This window comes from Pezoporus occidentalis, unplaced genomic scaffold (assembly GCF_034315485.1).
Source record: "Pezoporus occidentalis ecotype Australia unplaced genomic scaffold, CSIRO_AGI_Poc_V1 ctg217, whole genome shotgun sequence".
Lineage (NCBI taxonomy): Eukaryota > Metazoa > Chordata > Aves > Psittaciformes > Psittacidae > Pezoporus > Pezoporus occidentalis.
In genome coordinates, this window is record NW_026914040.1 from 372,134 (window position 1) to 394,585 (window position 22,452).

Genomic DNA, 22,452 nt, shown 5'->3' on the forward strand with positions numbered 1-22,452 from the left:
AAACTGTTCAATGAGTTACTTTGAGGACTTGAAATTCCTTTAGGAAATCATCAAATCATTTTAAGGACTTATTAGTGTTTCAGTGAAGCTTTCACAGCAGACTAGCTCTTGGTCTTAGTCTTGGTCTGTAACATGCACAGAGCTGCTACACGATGCTAAAGAAACCCTGCTTTTATTCTGGTCTTAGTATATGGCTTCTTCCTTTGCATTCCTCCCTAGCAAAAGTGTTCCAACTCCCATGATTAAAAACCCACAGCCTGCCTGGATACAACAGTTCATACATATTACCCAGACAACCCCAATATATATCTTTGTCACATGTAAATAACCTGGAGAACATGCACCTGTCTGAAGTTAGGGAAATTCCTTAGTATCCTGTATTTTCAATGTTCCAAACCCAAGCTTCCTAAAAATCATACCCCTTTTCACTTCTGTTTCATCTTTTCCAAATAAAAAGCAACTGAAACTAAAACATATTGTATAAACTGAGTGTTACAAAAGGGATGGAGAGAGCTGTTTGAATTTCCTCATACAGCAGAAAACAGTCACTTAAGGTTGAAGAAAACGCAGGAAGGGTGCTATTACACTTGAATTTTTCACACCTCAGCCCTGCTGTATCACAAAGCAGCCATAAACCTCAAAGTCTTTTAAGTGAAATGAGAGAAACTTGACACTTAAGATATTCAAGCTAAAACACTGAAGTCTTTTAATGAACCCAAAGGCTTAAAACCATAATGCTAATAGTAGTAACAATCGGAAGCCCTTTTGCTCTTCCATCACATCAAAGCTGTCAGAACTGCAACACTGGTATTAGCATTTAAAATAGGTACCTTTTTCTTTTACTTGTATCTGGGATGTTAGAAAGGACTCTGAAAAGACAACAGATCCCAAGCATCCTTTTCCTGTGAGCAAGTCTGGAATGTCAAATACCATCATTGATGCCTACAGCAATCAAACAGTTGGAGAGAAAGGAAGAGAAAGCACAAATTGAAACATGCAATTGAAGCAGAAAATCCATTTGTCTTAAACCTCCTGAAAAACGCTTAGATTGGGTGGAAAGTCTGAGATCATTATTCTGTGTTAATATTGTATTCTAAATTGCGCTGTCTGACATCATGTTAAACTCAATTTTACCTTGTTTCAGCACTTGGAATCTCTCTCATCTCTCCCTTATATTTCTATTCACATGGATAAAAACTTCAACATGTCCCATTAAAAACAAAGCCATTTGAGCTCAATTCTCTAATAAAATGTATGATCAGAACACAGCAGCTTACTTACCGTTTTAATCAAACTCTGGCTGTCCTCATTATCTAATGGAGTAATTCTAGAAGAGTAACGATAATGAAATATTTAAAGGTTAGATCATCGAGTCACTCCAGAGCAGCCAAAAAAGCTATTGCATTTTCAAATAAACTCTTGATTGTGTAGGCCATTTCAGTCAATTACACAGGATGGGGATTAAAAAATAACAAGCTTGGGACTATAGTGACAGGACAAGGGGTGATGGGTTCAAACTTACACAGGAGAAGTTCAGGTTAGATCAAAGGCAGAAGTTCTTTACTGCGAGGGGAGTGAGGCCCTGGCACAGGTTGCCCAAAGAAGTGATAAATGCTCCATCCCTGGCAGTGTTCAAGGCCAGGATGGACAGGGCTTAGGTGACATGGTCTAGGGTGAGGCAACCCTGCCCATGGCAGGGGAATTGGAACTGGATGATCTTAAGGTCCTTTCCAACCGTAATTATTCTATGATTCTATGGTATCAACTAAGTTAAAAACAAACTCTTAGTTTCTGCTGCTTCTGCTCACTAATAGTGAATGAAACTGGTTTGCCCAGTTGGTTTAGGTATTTTAGACGTTTTTAAGATTGCACAGAATTACAGATATTGAAGGATTAAACTGCCTCGTACACAAAACCATTCAGAACATCTTGCCTGAAATAACCCATGCAATGTTTCCTCAGAAGTTCCAAGACAAGAAAAAGAAACTTATTACTGTATTAAACCCACTAATTCATATCAAGAAGTGTAAGATGATGATACAAACCTGCCAAGATTATTCACAGCCTGAATTTGAAACGTGATTTTGGAGCTGTAAAAGAGAAACTGTACTGGTGAAAAATGGAGTTTATATTTCTTCTACATGTAAGAAATAAGCAAAAACAGATTTAAAGCAAAATAACTGCTGAAGCAATTAAAAAAGGGAGGAAAAGATAAATGGAATTATTATAATGGCTTTAAAAGCAAACTCCTGGTATTTGGCAGCCAGGAAGTTCATTTTAAACTTAATATTTGACAAACGTTTTCCCCTCAATGAAGCTAATACATCGACACAATACATCAATAACTACTTGGTAACACATACCGCAATGCTGTTTTAAGTTGGGTTAAATGCAGGGTATCGAACACAGACATTAGCATCTGCTCTGCCACCTCCTTTGCCTGAAAAAGAAGGAAATAGAGAATAAAATCTCTTTTCCTACACTCCCAAATCCCAGCCACCACAGGAGTACCCATATGGTAAACAGAAGACCACATACTAGACAACAACACACTGATGCACCAGGCTAAAATCTGTTCTTTCACGTAACTGATTTTCCTTACTATAAGGTAGGGAAAACTCATGAAGGATGAAAAAAACACAATTGTAGATGGATAAAATTAGATACACTTTGAAATTTCTCTGTTTTAAACAAAATTCAGAGAGACTGGTTGGAGGCCACAGTATTAATGTTATGAAGCTGATGGAAACATCTATTTTATGTTTTCTTTTGGTTTGCATGTAATCTTATATTGCAAGCAATCCAAATCAACAAGGACAGTGTACAGAATGGGTGCTTCATTTACCTTGGATTCAGTGGAAGTTTTAGCATAGCACTCAATGCCAGCAAGCACAGCCTCTACAACAGCAGTATATATTTGCGACAACAGCGTACTGAAGAGAGATACAAACACAACATTTACTAGACAGATAGAGTTTTCTTCCTCCCCTGTTTTAAAGGAGCTGGTTGTCCTCCCATAAAACAGCTCCTATATTGAAGGGGTCCTTGATGAATTAAGTGTAGGAATCATAGAATAGTTTGGGTTGGAAGGGAGCTTAAAGCACATCCAGCTCCAACCCCTGCCACGGGCAGGAACATCTTCCACTAGAGCAGGGTGCTCCAAGCCCCTGTGTCCAACCTGGCCTTGAACACTGCCAGGGATGGGGCAGTCACAGCTTCTCTAGGCACCCTGTGCCAGCACCCCAGCACCCTCATACTTTTATATTTAACCTTTTCAAGTAAAATAAACTGAATTACAGCAAGTAAAATTGCTTGAATTACAGATTATCTTGGGGGAAAAACCTCATGGCACAAGTGTATCCCTGCCCTCATCAGTCAAGGAAAAAAAAAACAAAACGTTTTATCATTGACTTTCATGGCAGTTGTGTTGAGGAGCACATCCTAACTACTCCAACAAGAACAGAATGGGAGCCCCGTGTTCCACAAAGCACAACAGAGTGAAGCACCTTCAGCAATGTCAAAAAAAAAAAGATACCAAAGCAAACCAGTCTTTTGGAACACAAAGGCAAGCAGATCAACAAAACAGTCCTAATTCCCCAAATTTCCACTCCTCTCATTGCTCCTCTGCAACTGCAAAGATGTTGAGGGAGGGTGGATAGAGAAGGATACAGCATTTAAGCTATATGCACCATACGCAAAGCATTTCTGAGGTATGGAAAGAAGGGTCTGAGGCTCCCAAACATGGCCCAAAATGCACCAATGCTTCTCCATGAACTTCCAGGGATGGGGCAGCCACACCTTCTCTGGGCAACCTATGCCAGTGCAATCTGGTAACTTCACTTTTTTGCCTTTGAGAACCACATCACAACTGCCAAAAGTCAACAGTACTTAGCATGAAAGGTCACCACCACCAGCTCCCTCTGACACATCTTCAATCTCTTGCTATCCTGCCCCACTGCAGAAGCAAGAAGAGGCTCCTAAAATCATCCTAATGAGCAAGGAGGACAAAATCTCTACAGAAAGGTCTGGTGTATCAAGACTGAGAGCAGTACCAAAGCAGGTCATCTACTACGTTCTTAAAGCTCGACAGGTATCTACAACATGCAGAGAAGTGGACATCAACATGGATAAACAAAGTCTCATTTTGTGAAGGTTAAAATGTGCTGGAACTTTGCTGCTTACTAATAAAAAATTCAGAAGTTAACGTCTATCTATCCTTTATACAGTGAAATTACTTTATCCTTTAATGTGTTAAATTTCTTTACAAGTTTCAGTGTTCCCTGCTGGCATTTTTACTAAGCATTATAAATTTAACATGTTGTTTAGCTTAATCGAAACTAAAAAAATCGCTTTGACTTCTATCAGTGGAACATTCTCTCCTTCAGTTCCAGATGCTTTCCCCTTAGTATATATAAAGTCTATTTTAAAGCTATTCAAGTGTTAAGATACAAGAAGTCAAACAAAACTTGCTAATATTTCCTTGCATACTTTGCTGTACAGTAGAAGGAACATCACACTAACAATTCCTAGTTTGCTCACTGAAACCCTCAATGAGCAATTTGCCTCTGAGACCCTCTCACATTCACATGATGCTAAATCAAAGTGTAGCTTTGCAAAAGCCAACAGCCACTGCTGACTAAAAGCAGTTTTGACCTACTGCCACCAGGTAAAGAGTGAAGAATTAACCCATAATACAAAGTTGGCAGCTTACATTTGTTCAGCTTCCTTGTGGGTCTCGTTGTCATTTCCTGTGTTGAAGACAAAAGTGTTTGGTTTAAGCACTTTCAGAAGCATTTACAGAGATCTTCTTGCGCATAACATTTCTGCTGAGTATCTTACATGACATTTAGCCAGTATTTTATACAACTGCAGATTTAAAATAGAGCCAAGCACAGGTTAAGCTGTGTCAGTACAGACAGTACACCCCACAGCCAAGACTAAGATCTGCATCCCCTAAAACGAGCTGCACTGGGTCAGAACAAAGATCCTGTCTCCTGTGCCTGGGTGCCTAGGAAAAAGCTCAACTAGAGCATAATATGCCATAATTCCTCTCATTTTGCAAGCCTCCAAACATCTTCTTTTCAGATACTTTCTGAGCTGGATATGGTTTCAAGATAAGGAGACTGACTTTATCCATGGACTGCTGCAGGCATTTGAACTGTGTAAGAAAACTGCTTTTAAAGATTTCACATGGTTTGTTTTTATTAGGGAAGAGAGTTGTTAATAACACACTCCACTGGCCCCAAACCAAAGGATAAAGGAAAAAAAATTGAAGAATTTTCTCTATCCTATAAAAATCCTCAATTATATTCTAAATTAAAGATAAAGCAGGCTTATTTGACAACTACCACTTTGAATTATTCTGTTTTGGGGAATGTTTTTCTATTAGCCAGTATGGAATATGGACTTAATGTTTGTGTAGTAGTTGTAAAAGGCCTGCACACTCAGCTCTGAGAGATTTTCACACTGGAAGGTAGGATGTGGAAAGGAACAGTGATCTATGATGATTTCATGCACTAATACAGAACTACATATTATCTACCACTCCATACCCTAGCGCTCATAAAGGAATCAAAGCCATGTTATAATTGCTACAGCTTTTAAGTAATCAAAGAGAATAACAGCCTTCTATCACTGCTTGGCATTTTTAATGTACTTACCCAGGAAAGGAATGTGAGTGGTTCCAAAAAAATAGGTCCTTGAACAAGCCAGAGGTCCCTTTGGAGATACACACTGCACTACCTAGTTGTCAGCAGTAATGAGATACAAAAAGACCTTAGTAAAACAAATTGGTGCCATAACCAACCATCAGCTAAGTTCCCCTTAAGTCTTCTAACCACTGACATACTACAGGAAGAGTACAACACAGACTGAACTGGAGTGTAAAAAAGCAACTTACGTTTTCATAGGAATATTTCACTTTTGACTCGACCTGAATGGTTGAAAGACTTTGGAAAGGAGATGAGCTCTGACTTCCGTAAGCGTTAATGTGTGTTCAATTTCCTACGTCAACTGCTCTTTTCATGAAGAGGAAAGTGTGTCAGGGTCCCAAAACTATGCTTGCACTTGGGTCTTATTTACTATTTTCATGACACCCTATTAAAACAGTATCACCTGTACCTGTAAATAAACCACCTTTTTAAGAACAACATCAGAATCTGAGGACAACAGCGGAGCAAGTACATCAGAATAAAACTGTACTTGCATTTTGGAAGATATCAAAGAGTCTTAATGGGAATGTTAACATGGAAAGAAAAAGCAAAATTTGAAGTGTTTTTACAGAAATAGAGTAGCAAATGAAGGATGAGATTTCACCAGGATGCTAAAACAATCCTTTCTCAGGCTCTCAACACAGGCAGTGTCCAGAATACCCACGTCCATCCAGCCCTAAGGCATCTCCGCATGAAATGTTGTCACAACAAGATCATAAACTCACTCCCTCAATCATACTCTCACTCCACGATGACCTGTACTCAACCACATCCATCTCCTCAGCAGCACAGACTCTGGACTCGCACAACTGATGGACACTCCCGGAGCCCATGGGAATTGCTCACAGGGAGAACTACACAACGCAAGCTCCACGCTACCTCTCCTCCTTCGCTGTGAGTTACCTTCTTGATGCACCCAGCCCAGCCAGGCAGAGGATCTGAATTCCCTGGGGTCGCTTCCCCAGTTACGTGCAACAAGCCATCGACCTCATCATATGTTTTAAAACTAAGCTTTTACTTGAAAACGGAAACAAGTTAATCTTACAACTTGAGCTTAACATTGCTTTGGAACACCACAAAGAGTTGCAGAGTTTCATGAACTGTTCAGTTGCTGAAGCATACATGGAAATTTGGATACACACAAGTACCCTGTGTCTACTCACAAAGTCATTATCAAAACGTGACTATTTCTTTTTAAGAAATGGCTAAACAATACTGATTAAAATAAGATTCTGTGTGTCAGAGTTGAGTACATCATATGCTACTTTCAGGATGATTTTTACTTTATAAAGGAATGCCAGAACAAAGGACCTCATGAAAACCTTTCCCCCACCCCACATATTTACAGCACCACATAAAAAGTTGTCTTTTCATAGGGGAAATATGTATTATCACTCATTCAGGGATCCCTGATTTATCATCCATTATAATATGTCTTGGAAAAAGTAAGAAATAAGAAATTTGTCCCTTAAACTGATTGTTAAGGTAACGTGGTTGTATATACTAAGAAGAAACGGGCGTTTAACTCATGGAAGGTAAGCATTTTAAGGACACAAAAAGTATACAGAGAAAACGCACACTACTTCAACATAGCAGATAACTACTTAGAAGCCTTACCATATGCTTTGCAGTGCTTCCCCCAAGACCAGTGTTTCGAACCAGATGTCCTTCTGATGGAAAATTAAAGTTACCAGAGTTCAAGTTTTCCTTAGTCGAGTGGCTACCGAACAGGACGAAGGGCTGCCGGCTAGGGCTAAGGAGGAAAGAGGGGATCGGCACCATAATATACAAAGAAAACTTACAAACAGCAAATAAAAATCAAAGATTTCAAGTCTGATGGACCAACTATTGGATTTTTAGAAGAGTAAGACAAAAGCAGTTTACCATAGTTGTAGAAAAGTTCCCATGGACAAGACCAAGCTCCAAAGAAAAACCTGCTTTAAATATCTCAAGGCTGTTTCCCAAATGCTATTAGAAGGTTTATTTTTTCCCCTCTTTTTTAATGTAAATTGCCTTGAAAAGCTGACTAGTTGAAAATTTACCATCTTGAAAAAGCCTGAAATGACTATATTGTTGAACTAAGCAAAACTATTTTGGTTACAGTTCTGGCTTTGGGCCCAAGACTCAGCTGCAGAGGTCAAGGTCTTTCTTTTCATTATTTAAATGCAAACAACATAGGATGCTGAAAACAATGAAGGACATTGAACTCCACTATTTAATTCCAAATAAAGAGGAATCTGCAGACATTTAAGTAGCTAAGCAACCTTTATTTAGCTCAAAACAACAGAAGTCTTGGTTTTGCAACACAGGACAAGCAACCTTCCTCTCTCAGTTACTATTTTATGCTGAAATGAAATAAAGCTGCATTACTCAGCTTATACTGGCTAAGAATCAGGTTTTAACGATCCTATTTTAAGCACTGGTTCTTGTGCATGTTGTGACACACAAAAGCATACTGACTTTTTCAACCTTCATATTTTACTTGGGTTTGAGTATCATAAATAGGATCAACAGTACCATAGAAGTAAGACCATCATACAAATAGGACCAACTGAACTGTGTAAGATCATGAGTTTGTTTAGATCACAGAATACCACATAAGAAGGGACCAGCTATCTGACCATGAAGACATTGATCATACTAGAATGCACAAAGTGGATTGTTTCAAACATATTGATGTTCTATATGTAGTAACTGCAGCACCAAATTTCATTAAAATCTAGCTTATCCTTCCCAGAAATACCTATGAATATTTTTTTTTCCACTATGTAAAGATGAGATGCAATCTACTGAGATGGTCCCAAAGGAATTAAAATCATTATAGCATCAGAGATACAGAAATAACATAGAGGTACTAGTGATAGCACAATTTCAAAGGGAATAATGAGTCAATACCTGTTATCTGTTATATGGCTTGAGATCATTCCATGACTGAAATAACTTCTGAAAGGCTGTGAAGTAGAAAAAAACCCAAACTGATGAACAAGTAAATGAACAGAAAGCATGACATATTTTCACTATCACGGAGAAGACACCTGAATTATCCTTCTCTGAGAAAACTCCTAAACCCTCAGAAACCACTTCTAACCTTCAGGAACAAACCCAAACACCATTAAGTCTGATATATAATTAAAAAGCAACAGCCACTACCAAAAATTACTGTGCTATTTTCACCCGTGCTGTATGTTACCATCAGTTATCACAGAATCCCAGCCTGGTGTGTTGAAAGGGACCTTAAAGCTCCTCCAGCTCCATCCACCCTGCCACAGGCAGGGACCCCTTCCACTAGAGCAGCTTGCTCCAAGCCCCTGTGTCCAACCTGGCCTTGAACACTGCCAGGGATGGGGCAGCCACAGCTTCTCTGGGCACCCTGTGCCAGTGCCTCAGCACCCTCACAGGGAAGAGCTTCTGCCTAAGAGCTCATCTCAGTCTCCCCTCGGGCAGGTTCAAGCCATTCCCCTTGGCCTGTCCCTACATCCCTTGTCCCAAGCCCCTCTCCAGCTTTCCTGCAGCCCCTTTAGGCACTGGAGCTGCTCTCAGGTCTCCCCTTCAGGAGCCTTCTCTTGTCCAGGCTGCCCCAGCCCAACTCTCTCAGCCTGGCTCCAGAGCAGAGCTGCTCCAGCCTTCACAGCATCTCCGTGGCCTCCTCTGGACTCGCTCCAAGAGCTCCACATTCTTCTTGTGTTGAAGTCCCAGAGTTATGTTTGAGATTTGACACATGCAGCCTTGTTTGGAAATGCACATACCAGAGCTTCCACCAAACTCAATCTATCTACAAACAGGTATTTGCTCTGCAGACGTCTATCAACTAAATTTAACTATCAATGAACAAACACTCAACTGAATTACACTGGGCACTGCTAAGCCATGGACAGATAAGGTGGGATGGTGAAGTGAAAAGGAACACAATAGGTTTCTGCTCCCGGACCATAAAAGGTGACGGGGGGCAGGGAGAAGAAGAAGCCAAAACCCAGAAACCACAATGCTGAATACTTATTCCTTGTGTGAGGATGGCACGAGGGTTCAAAGGGTTACTGAAGTAGGCCTACCTCCCCAGCCTGAGACTCCGACAGCTCCAGAATGAAGGGAATTTCAGTATCAAAATTAGCAAAAAACTTGGTCCACTGGTGCTCAAAAACCATTAAATCCTACAAGAAAAAATATTCAACATTAAGGGAAGTGTTATGTCAGAGAAAGGAGTTCACAGATTGCACTGAATGAACCCGAATTACTTTAGAACGACACAGATTACATTTCACTATGAAGTATAGAGTACAGCCTGCCCAAAGAAACAACAAGTACAGGAAAATAAACCTGATTTAAAAGATAAGAACTTTCTGCTGGATTTTAAGGGTCTCTTTTAGATGTGTGTGGTTATTTGTTTGTGGGTTGGGTTTTTCTGGGAGACAGAAGAGGCAGGAAAGAAGAAATGACCAGAGCTTTGCACTATCTGCTCTTAACCTAAGGAAATACACTGGTTTGAGATCACTCCCAACACCGACCTCCTGTTTCCCCTTAAGATCTCCAAACTGAATGCGTGGACAACTTTAAGTTTTGGTTTTTAGATCTGTACCTGGTTCTGCAATAAAGTGTATCTGACGTTAAATGAGCTTGGGGACAGAAAATGAGCAACAGGGTGGGGAACTGCGGGAGCTCATGATACACAAGTGGTAGTCAGTCATTTCTTCCTCTGCATTTGTAAAGACCACTGGTAAGTGGGAAAGGCAATATCTGTAACACCTCACTGAAGCAGAACAAAACAGGAAGGAGATTACAGGTAAGAGCTGCACTCATAAAAATCCAAGCATCAATGAAGAAAAGATTGCATCATGCTGATAAAGCAGGAACCTCATACAACTAGGCTGCTCTCAAGCTTCCTTTCAGTTACATGTCACATACTAACTTAGAAGATGACACTCATCCTGATTTTGGAAAGTGTATTTCTCAGACATATATAATAAGCAAACCCAGAACTATGTTTTTAGCAGTGGAACAAGTATTCTACAGTATTTTACTTCAGCTACTTCACTACTGCAGCAATGAATGAAATTTAGTGAGTCAATGTTGATTATATCTTACAAGCCAGAATACCAATAAAGCCTATATTAGTAGTTTAAAATACAGGGTTACAATTAGAGGGGAAAACTATCACTGAAGAATCATAGAATAGTTAGGGTCGGAAGGGACCTTAAGATCATCCAGTTCCAACCCCCTACCATGGGCAGGGACACCTCACACTAAACCATGGCACCCAACGCTTCATCAAATCTGGCCTGGAACATTGCCAGGGATGGAGCATTCACAACCTCCCTGGGCAACCCATTCCAGTGCCTCACCACCCTCACAGGGAAGAATTTCCTCCTTATATCCTATCTAAACTTCCCCTGTTTCAGTTTTAACCCGTTACCCCTTGTCCTGTCACTACAGTCCCTAATGAAGAGTCCCTCCCCACCATCCCTATAGGCCCCCTTCAGATACTGGAAGGCTGCTCTGAGGTCTCCACGCAGCCTTCACTTCTCCAGCCTGAACAGCCCCAACTTTCTCAGCCTGTCTTCATACAGGAGCTGCTCCAGCCCCTGATCATCCTCGCGGCCTCCTCTGGACTTGTTCCAACAGTTCCATGTCCTTTTATGTTGAGGACCCCAGAACTGCACACAATGCTCCAGGTGAGGTCTCACGAGAGCAGAGCAGAGGGGCAGGATCACCTCCTTGGACCTGCTGGTCACGCTCCTTTGGATGCAGCCCAGGATACGGTTGCTTTCTGGGCTGCAAGCGCACACTGTAGCCGGCTCATGTTCATTTTCTCATCCACCAACACCCCCAAGTCCTTCTCCTTGGGCTGCTCTGAATCTCTTCTCTGCCCAACCTGCAGCTGTGCCTGGGATTGCTCCAACCCAGGTGTAGGACCTTGCACTTGGCACGGTTAAACTTCGTAAGGTTGGCATCAGCCCACCTCACAAGCCCAGTGTCGATCTTTTCATGGAAGCTAAGAACTAACACGTGGTTTTGTCAGGTTTTGGAACATGCCAGTGTTGTACAGAACATTCTTTTAAACCCCAAGTGGAGCTCAAATCAGAACGTAGCAAAATCAAAACTACGTTAACAAAGCATAAACATATATCAGCTTCAAATGGTCTTTAAGGTCACCTAACTTCACACTCACTGCAAAAATAAGTCATTTTTGAAATCACCAATGCCTATGAAACCAAAGTTGTACGAAAACCCCATTCTTTACTTTGTTTTCCCTGAAAACTTGAAGCCAATTTAACAACTCTCACATTCAACACTTCAAAATAGGACAAACAAGTCTCTTTTTGGGTTGACTTACCAAGTACAAGAAAAGTCCCAAACATTTACCCCACTTCCACAGGAAGAGGGAAGGGAAGTATCAGAGAGGGACTGTTTAGACTGACAGCCTTGTAAGCTGTATGACATTCTAATTTTCATGACAGCAGTTGATAAAACAACCAAATTGGGCTGAACTACCAGTATTTTATTCACAAAGGATACTTACTTTTGAAATTCCTACATATTAAAATCCTATTTTGCTGCCAAGCTAGAAACTGAACAAAAATGAACAAAACCATATGTACTAATAGTCATACATTGCTTTCTTCTCCAGCACTGAGATCAGAGCATCACTTTAAAACGAAGAATCACTTTACACTGGCTGTTGGTATTTCACAAAGCATCAGTTCAGCCACTGTGTGTCACTGTTACCCACTTAAAGCGATCCTCAGAAGTGTTTTTTCCCGGAAGAATGGCTGTATGCTAAAGTGGATTTTCCCCCCACCCTTGCTGCAGAAGGAGGATTAACCCACACAAACATACCACCAGTCTGTTCTTTGTACATAATCCTATGACCTGAAGACTACTCGCACGCCATTTAGAAATACTTTAAGGAGAATTTCAGGCAAATTAAGAAATTCCAGGAATCCAAGACAAGCTATTCTAGTTTTTTGTGGATTTTATGATAGATTTGAGGAAAGAGACCCTACAAACAACACTATGCAGAGGCAGTAGATTAAGATCATAAGCACTATTAGAACCAAGCAAACAAAACCACATCAGTTTTGCTCTGCAGCTACCCAAAAAGAGTAGCAGCTGATTGAGAGTATTTCACCTGCATTACCTCAAAGAGCAAGTCCTCCAAGGAAACAGGATCCATCTTGCTGTATGTCTTCCACAAATCGACACTGACATCCATTAACTGAAACAGATTTTAAACACACTGCTGTGAGAATGGCACAGATTCAGGTTTAAGCCACACAGACATACTTGCAGCACACTGCCCAGTCTAACAGCCCTCCTTAACTCTGAATTCAGCACTATTTTTACCCTATTGGTCACAAAACAACTGCCCAGATGTCAGTCCTCTGCTTTCCAAGATTCATCTCCTCAAGTGAGGGTTCGATGTGGAAAGTTTTGCTTCCACCTTTCAAACAAATCATCTCACAGAGTTTTTCAAGTTGAGTTAATAGCAAAGAATAGCATCAGCCAGTGCAAGCAAAAGGGGAAGATCAGTTTTCTGAGACAAGACGGACAAGAAGCAGATTCCAAGGCTTCTTGTCCTCCACACCAGGCAATTCTTACTATAAGCATAATATAAATATAGGCTAAGCTGCTTTAATTTAGCAATCAGCAATACCTCTTTCCAAGTAGTGAGACCATGCATGAGAACACTGCTCCAAAATATATTCTTAAGAGAAACTTGACCCTGAATAATTTCTGCATTCACAGAATCTCCACCACCCACTTGATTAAAAGTTCACCTAATGGCTCACTAAATTGTCTGAATTACAGCATCTTGAGCAATTCTGATTTCTGTAGTAAGAGTCATAGAGCAACAGCCCTTAAAGCACTGAAAAAGACAAAGTAAGTTATCATAGAATCCCAGAGTGGTTTGGGTTGGAAGGGACCTTAAAGCTCATCCAGTTCCAACCCCCTGCCATGGGTAGGGACACCTTCCACTAGAGCAGCTTGCTCCAAGCCCCTGCATCCAACCTGGCCTTGAACACTGCCAGGGATGGGGCAGCCACATCTATGGTGTAAATACTACAGAGCATAACAAAAGCACGTTTTATGAAGCACATTTATTGCATGGCTCATTAGATTATATTCAAATCTAGCAGCATAGAATGCACAGCAGAGGGGAAGTCTGTCTGAGGAGCTAAAAATGCACTGAGAACACCCCCTTTTAATAACGGCAGTTTTCACTTCAAGGTCATTTACAGTGATCCCAAATGTACTTCCTCCCATAGATTGTTTTTTCCTCCCCTTCTGTGACATACAGCAGCTGCCTACCAGACAACCATGCATAAACAGTTACGTAAAGAGTCAAGAATGCCACTTCCCACTTGAAATGCCCTTACGATTTTAAGGGGGCAGAAAGCAACAACTCAGGCTGGAACTGGCTGAAGTGGCAGAGCTAAAAGGCTTACTACTCTTAGATACTGAGAATTTTCATTGCTCCTTCTTAAGCCTTCAAGAGTGCTGTAAAGACAGCAGCAACTCCCACAGCTTAATAGGAGAAGCTCTGCCTTTAGGAATGTCATTGCATTTACCCAAAGCAGCTACTGATTCCTGAAGGGAATTGGCAAGGATGATTAAAGACCCAAACAACTCTTGAATTTACAGTCAAATTTCCACTGACTCATTTCAGACATCAATAAACGCTACTGATACTTAAGCCGACCACAACAAGGATGCTTATCTATTTGCACTTTATATTTAATGGTTTGATTAAAACCATTAAAGTATTATAAGTTACATAGATAAGTTTAAGCATTGACAGGTTGATACAGGAAGATGATTACAGTACTAGTGATGGAATTAATTAAAAGAAGAAAAGCATTAAGAAAGGTATCAACAGCAATGGAATGAATTATAAAATGATTAAGAAAGGTATCAGTGTGAAGAGTATAGTTCTCAGAAAGGCACACTCATATAATAGATAACTGAGCAAGCATGTACAGTACTACATGTGATGAGACTAACAATGGTACTATGAATTCCCTGGGGGCTTTTCCAGTTGTCAGAAGCCAGACAAAGAACATTCTGGCTGTAAAAGTGGAGGGGTGACAAGAAAAATAGGACATCTGCATTTCTGGGGCAGAGGTCCAAGAAAATTAAATAAGAGAATCTTCAAACAAGTACATAAATACAAAGCTGTCCTCTGAAGATGCTGCTAGAGTTGAATTAATCAATAAGCAAGTCAAACGACACAAGTGGCTTAGAATGGAACAGCAAACCATTATTAAAACTAGGAACATCATCCAAAACCTTGACTGTTGCCCTATTCAGCAGGATGTGATGACCTAACGATATATAATGCTGGTGAGAAAAGTAGATGCAACTCTTGTGTCAAACCCAATGACACAAGAAACACAGTCACTTCTTATTTTCCCTGTTTATCTCAAGGCATTGGTCACTAACCAGTCTAACCAGCTTCTTTTGCACTGCCCTTGAAGATCTATACCCATGTAGCTGAGTTTAAAGAAGTGTTTTCTGTTATTGACACAGGAGGCTCTAGAAAATAAGGAAAGAAGTTCTAAATCCCTACAGGGGGCTTGGAGAACGACCAAACAATCACGGTTTAGCCAGGACCAAGCGCTGTGCAGCTCATAACAGTCTCTCAGCAAAACTGTGGTGGCTCCATCCCTGCACATTCAGAACTCAGCTGCATAAGGTCCTTAAAGACATCACCCAACTCAGAAGCCTGAGTGGTGAGTCAGGATGAGATGATCTCAAAGAGTACTTTCCAGTGGAAGTAATTCCATGAGTCAACTTTTGCTTCAGAATGGGAATGGAATAAAAGGAAAAAGGTAACTACTCACTTCATATTTCATTGTAAAGAAGCCATCGCCCCCGATTCCCTCCAGCGCAAACGCCTGCACTATTGGCCACTTCTCAACAATGAACATGTCAAAGATCTGCAGATGACCTGCAAAAGAAATGTTTCTGTGTTTAACATCATCTCACAAACACAAGCAGTTGAACTTGCTGTGTGATATTAGAGTTGTTCTGAGAGTCTAATAAAGGATCTCAATTATCCTGTCTTTGTACAACTTGAAGTCTCTAATGAAAACTTGGGTTTTGTAATGTAGCTTTTAGAAACTTCTTTCTCTACACCCTAGGTTATACCCCTTTTTACCAGCTATCAGTCTAGTACAGGGTATTTTGTCTCTGCAAATTTTCTTCCAACACTATTAGCAAAACTGTGCCTGTTAAAATTCAAAATAAAAAACAGGGATCTTTGCTTACCCCAATTTCTTCAGATGTTCAGCCTTAAAATACTGTCATCAGTACAGAATCCCAGAGTGGTTTGAGCTGGAAGGGACCCAGGTCCCAACCCCTGCCACAGGCAGGGACACTCTCCACTAGAGCAGCTTGCTCCAAGCCCCTGTGTCCAACCTGGCCTTGAACACTGACAGGGATGGGGCAGCCACAGCTTCTCTGGGCACCCTGTGCCAGCGCCTCAGCACCCTCCCAGGGAAGAGCTTCTGCCTCAGAGCTCATCTCAGTCTCCCCTCTGGCAGGTTAAAGCCATCATCCCCATGTTAATCACAATTTTAAGTTGGGGAAAGGAAAACCCTTCCCCCTGGTACTCATCAGTGCAGCCATAAACCATCTGAAGTGAGGTGTGATCATCCCACACGCCTTCTTGAGATACCTCACAGCAAAGAATTGCCATCCTTCCCCCACGCCCTGACCTGTTAAGTGATTTTTCAGGCAGTCAGAGCTTATCACCCGTTCTTCAAGAGATGCAACAAAGAATTAGGAATTAAACAGAAACAAACCAAAAAACTGAATTAGCTTGTTTTGAACTGACATGATTCAAAAATAGAAAGTCATTTCCTTTATGTTTTGCCTCTCACCTACTGTACTAAGGTTCCTCACCACAATAAATCACACAAAGCCCCACATGCTCATGCTTCACTGTGAAGTGCAAGTACCGCATTGCTTTGGCATTATTCACCGTTGGGGGTACTGCAAACCTCCCTGAACAATGCAAGATTACACTGTTGGGGCTGTGAGGCTGGCTGGAGATCACAACAGGAAGTTGGGCAGTCCTGGTTTTTTCAGTGCTAAAAAAGGAACCTTGCATAACGAAATGTTTATTCTCTCCTTACATAAAGAAGTATTTATCTGGAGCTCCCATCTGAACAGAGAACTTGTGTAGCAGCAGAACACACTTCTCTGAATGCAAATTGAGTCACGCTGTGAGCATTCACCCTTCAGATGAAGCTTCCATTTTTCAGAAAGGAATCCAACTCTTAAGTAAAACGAGGCTCAAAGGCAACTGCTGACACACTAATAGTTATTTCTTCCCAAAGGCAAGGAAATCTTCATTCTCTAAGCTGTTGATTTGCATGCTGCAGAGCACTTACAACACTATAAGCAGAAACCAAGCTACCCTACCTTGGCAGCTGTATGGAATGCCAATGCGACTGCAATCCCGAACCATGTCTACAAAGCTGGAAATCTTGAATTCCTCTGCAGCCTCCTCATCTTCATACTGAAGGAAGTAATTGAAAAGAAATCTGATTAGGCATGCCTAATTAATTGTTGGTTTTGCAGAAAAGAGGATATTTATTCTACTGTTTTAATTCCATAGCAAGTGTCACGTAATCCACTGAAATATCACCTAGAGCTTTCAGAAGCTTAAGAACCTCTTTAGTCTCTACTTTGGAAACTCCATCACAGCAGGGATTTATTCAAGCCAATGGAAACAGTTCTTTAAAAATCAAACTTCAGAGAAAGGTTTTCAATAAGGTTATATGAAGGCATTACGATACACTTTATTTTCAGCTTTCGGTGAAGTCTTTCAATATCATCTACTAGATTATGGACAACTTCTAAACAATAAAAGATATATTTCAGGATACCAACTGATGTGGCACAAAAAACTTGCCACACTTCATGGGGAGAGATACTCCTCAAGGCCCCAGAACAAGCAAAGAGAAGCAGTTGCTGTCTGAGGGAGAGATGGATATAGGAAAAGGAGGAGGAAAGAAGAAACACCACTACACTGCTGTTTCACACCAGCAGCAGACTGAAATTGTCTGAAGACTTCAGTAGACTGAAGAGCAGGAGCGAAGAACAAATACACTTATGGCTCAGAAAAGTGTAAAACCTAGACTGAAGAGCAAAATCACACAAAAAACATCTTTAGAACACAACAAAAAACTAAAACTGCTGGTTTTTATCTGGAAAGGGACAGTTTAGCAGCAAGTCTGAAACCAACAGGCTGAGGCCCAATGGGTACTTCAAGAGTCATTTGCTTTCTGGAACAAGAACAGAAGGTAGTGGTGTTTTGTCTATTTACTTTCTTCCTTTTTCTATATACAGTGCTCTGAACTTAATATCAAGGCAAATTACCCGTTGATAAACTTCTTGTATATAGCTCTTGTGAGCTTCAGGGTACACCCAACAAGTTATTTTAAGAACAAGTTCTTTTAAGACAAGCCTGAATTGAAGATGCGGCCCCAGTTCCTCCAAGATACGGTCTTTCTTCAATCCCAGGAAGTCAGATCAAAGTTCCAATTCCAAGCCAAGCCCCAAACAACTGCCAGTTTCTCAAGGCTTAAAATGCTGTTAGAATAAGACCTTGGGTTTTAGCAGGGTGCTAAAGGCTTGCTCACTATCTGAGATTGCATAAATACAGCCCGGTCCATAAACAACACAGCCATGACACCCAGAAAGCTTATATAGTATTCATCAGATTTCAGCACTTTATCTTATTTGGCTATTTTGAAATATGCTAATAATAGGGGTTTTCTTCCAACAAGTAAGAAAGAAGAAAGGAGATGTTGAAGGTTTTGCCAGATTCAAGAGGTGCATAGAGCCAGGTATAGCATTTGCTTGCTTTATTTTTATAACCCCTGAGCTTTTTGAGTTTCATTTTTATAAAAGCAGGCAAAAGCTATTTTTATCACTGAAAAAAAACAACCTTAAAGGCCACTACAGACAATGCTCCTGTAAACAGGATGCACTTAAAGCCTGACACAGCAATAACTATTTGTTTCTCTTTCAGAAGTAATCTAGGAACCTGGCAATACTTATACATTAGGAATGTGGCTGGGAATACATTGCTCAGCTCATTCAGAGGAAGCAGCAATGAAGTAAATGTATTTTCAGCTTCAGAAATCAAACTTTTCCATTCCTTTTCACAAACAGCAAGGTGTGTGGTTTACCTTTCTAGTTACACGGTTATTTCAAGCCAATCCTGTGTGATTAAGGTTATACTCAGCACAACAAATCATACAGAAACCCATAAGCAGATGCAGCTTAAAATTCAATAGCTGAGATTGCAGTTGTCCTAGCAATAGCGTGTTAAGAACCACTCCATTCTTGATTCCAAAACGCATGTGTTTTACCACCATCCAGTTATGCTTTAAGATCTGCCTTTTCAGTAGGGATTTTGGCATCAGGAAAAAATTGGCTTCAGATTTTGCTGTGGCATGCTTTAACCTGTAGCTCTGCAGTTTATATCTTAAAGATCTTATCCCCCTCTATAGAGCACTCATAGGAGTCTATCTACAATACTGCATCCACTTTTGGGATCCATGTACAAGCAAGACATTGGTTCTTCTTGCGGAGCAAGTTCACTGGAGGGCCACCACGAGGGCTGAAGCACTCATCCTACATGGAGAGACCCAGGCTTGTTCAGCCTGAAGGAGGCAAGGACTGGACCTAATAACTGCCTTCAAACACCCACAAAAATGTTACTGACCTGGTGAAGCCATGCTCTTCACGGTGGACTCTAGTTGTAGGATATATGACAAAGGGCATGATTTAAAACAGGAGAGGTTCAGATTAGATAAAAGAAAACTCTTTCTTACTGTTAGGAAGGATGCCCCATCTCTGGCAATGTTCAAGGCCAGACTGGACAGAGCCTTGGGCGACACAGTCTAGGGTGACACGTCCCTGCCCATGGCCAGGGGCTAGAATTAGATGATCTTAATAAGGTCCTTTCCAACCCTAACTATTCTATGATTCTATGAACTATTGGCAAAGACCACATTAAAACACTACTTCGGTAGCAAACAAGGCCATCATTGGGAATCTCACTGTCAACTGTAATAGTTGATTCAGAGTCTGCATTTCTCACAACCCACAGGTTTTTCCTCATTAAAAGATCATTGACTCATGTCAAAACAATAGTAATTAGTGGGCAAGGGGAGCAATTTGTCTTCATGCTCCAACAAACACAAAGTATTAAAACCATATTCTTCTAGCACACATTAGCAAAATGATTAATATCCATTAATACACAGATCACTCCCCTGCGGAGTATGAAAAAGAAGAGAAAAGAGAAAAAAAAGCATTCAGGAAGGAATGTTACAAAGAAGTTGCACTGTGAATATCAATTCATTAGCAAATCTCATCTGTATTCATGTTGCACTTACCTCATTTTCAGTTAGACAGTGAAAATGCAAGTTCCTCCAGTATGCCACATATGGCAGAAGATGATTATAATTCACAGGGTTACAGTACAGATGGACACTGTCAGGCTTTATCAATATGATTATATCTGTAACAAGCAGAGGCAATATTATTCCAGCATCAAGCCTCCATCAACAGAATTAGATGGGCATTAAAAAACCCCTCACAGAAACTGCAGAGAAAACATTTTTCCTATGCTGTACCTCAAAGAATGAAAACGGTTTAACTATTTGAATGCACATTCCCCAATTCTCTGCAAAAAGAACAAGAAACAGCTGGCAACCACATAGAGTTCTAAGCACAAGGGAATTTCTTACTGTTCTGAACAATCATGGGTTTATTCTGAAGTCTTGCACAGAACTTGCATCAGCCTCTCCTTTGAGAAGCCAAGAGTGTCAGTGAGGAGTCCTGAACACAGCACTTACGCAACTGGAAACTAGAGCTGCTCTTGCCTGATATTACAATAGGTTACTCCAACTAAAACTGTGGAGTAGATATTCAAAGTTTCATGCAAGGGCATAATGATCTATGATTGTGGTGACTGCCACCTTCCAAATGTTAGAGAAACAAGTTGGTATGTTAAAGTAAGAAAGAGCTCAAGTATTCTAGAACTCCAGAGATGCGATCACATAGTCATTGCTAACACGTGTCTGTACATACCATGGCTGAAGTAGGGTTCTTCATCATGGGCTGGATTTGTTTAGATTTAGAACATTTGGGGGAACATGTTTAAAAACAAGAGCTCCTCAGCAGTGTTTTACAGATGTATATAAACAATTAAAGACTTATGTTTTTTTGTAGTTTTGCCCCTTTTTCTGCTCACCCTCCTTCCACAAAGACTGAAGAACAGGTCTGAGTACATTACTCACCATCCAGAACTTCTTCAGGAAACTCAGTTCTTTCAAAGTCATTGTTATACTGGTTATACAAGCCAAAAAGCAGATAGTTTGCCAGTTCCCTGCAGCCTTCATTGTATCGGCTATCTATTCCTGCAAAACCAAAACCATGTGAAGTGTTACGTGTCCCAGCTACACCTGAGAAGGTTTAATTTCTTCACAAAAAAAAACCTTTAAAACAGGAGTATTAACTCCCTCACACAGTCAATGGGAACTTAAGCCCTTTGAACACACTGGGAAAACAGGGTAGAGGAAAAAAAGGAGTTGTCACAAGGTCATTGCCACACATTGACATTCCACTCTTGACCTAAATCCACGGGCATTGCTTTAAAAACATTAAGTCTGGTTTTGTGCTGTGCTCTGCATCAACTAAAGTTCCATTTTATCTCGTCATTCAAACTTCAACATCTGTCTGGGTACAGGATGCATTGTAATTAATATGTTCTTGATTGAAGCTTCCTAACAAACTAATCCTGTGACCTAAATCTCCTGCTTTGGAATACATGATTAAACATTATCTTATCGGTATTAGAGTGCAATCCCTGAGTCACCAGAAAGCCAGTGAGGCCTTCTAACAAATGATGAAAAGGTACTCTGACAAAACATAGGGTAGAGGAGCAGCTTCCAAGGAAAGCCTTTTCTAGGCCTTGGGAATATCAAATTGAAACACTTGGAGATCTGGAACGTGAAGAGATAGAAATAAATGCTAGAAGAAAGGAAGCACGCCACAAAAAAAGAAGGACATGGAACTGTTGGAATAAGTCCAGAGGAGGCCACAAGGATGATCAGGGGCTGGAGCACCTCCTGTATGAAGACAGGCTGAGAAAGTTGGGGCTGTTCAGCCTGGAGAAGAGAAGCTGCGTGGAGACCTCAGAGCACCTTCTGAAGGGGGCCTATAAGGATGCTGGGGAGGGACTCTTCATTAGGGGCTGTAGTGACAGGACAGGGGTGATGGGTTCAAACTGAAACAGGGGAAGTTCAGGTTAGATATAACGAAGAAGCTCTTCCCTATGAGGGTGCTGAGGCGCTGGCACAGGGTGCCCAGAGAAGTGGTAAATGCTCTGTCCCTGGCAGTGTTCAAGGCCAGGTTGGACAAAGCCTTAGGTGACACAGTCTAGAGTGAGGCATTCCTGCCTGTGGCAGGGGGGTGGAACTGGATGACCTTAAGGTCCTTCCCAACCCAAACTGTTCTATGATTCAGGAAGTATTTTTCATCTCTCTGGAAGACAGTCACAGTTCCTAAATCTACTGGAATAAATCAAGCTTTTTCCACAAGTAAAGCTATGCATAAAGCAGCATCCTTGACATCCACCTCGGACAGAGGTCACCAGTCTCGACTGCTTCAAAGTATCTTATAAACAGTTGTCAAGTTTTCCTACCAGATTACATTAGGATAT

The 22,452-nt window shown here is 40.9% G+C and overlaps 1 protein-coding gene across 1 annotated transcript in view; it reads right to left on the minus strand.

Moving 5' to 3' along the window:
• The window catches only part of DNAAF9 (dynein axonemal assembly factor 9), a 79,002-nt gene that overhangs the window by 39,080 nt on the left and 17,470 nt on the right, over positions 1-22,452 (minus strand). Inside the window, exons 3-17 of the mRNA XM_062619975.1 lie at positions 21,029-21,148; positions 20,123-20,247; positions 17,133-17,229; positions 15,548-15,654; positions 12,844-12,921; positions 9,761-9,859; positions 8,607-8,662; positions 7,329-7,464; positions 5,661-5,742; positions 4,712-4,748; positions 2,846-2,933; positions 2,364-2,440; positions 2,046-2,090; positions 1,282-1,327; positions 831-942 (exon numbers count right to left, since the gene is read on the minus strand). Of these exons, the coding sequence (XP_062475959.1) occupies positions 831-942; positions 1,282-1,327; positions 2,046-2,090; positions 2,364-2,440; positions 2,846-2,933; positions 4,712-4,748; positions 5,661-5,742; positions 7,329-7,464; positions 8,607-8,662; positions 9,761-9,859; positions 12,844-12,921; positions 15,548-15,654; positions 17,133-17,229; positions 20,123-20,247; positions 21,029-21,148 (1,305 nt within the window). The remainder of the gene's footprint in view (positions 1-830; positions 943-1,281; positions 1,328-2,045; positions 2,091-2,363; positions 2,441-2,845; positions 2,934-4,711; positions 4,749-5,660; positions 5,743-7,328; positions 7,465-8,606; positions 8,663-9,760; positions 9,860-12,843; positions 12,922-15,547; positions 15,655-17,132; positions 17,230-20,122; positions 20,248-21,028; positions 21,149-22,452) is intronic.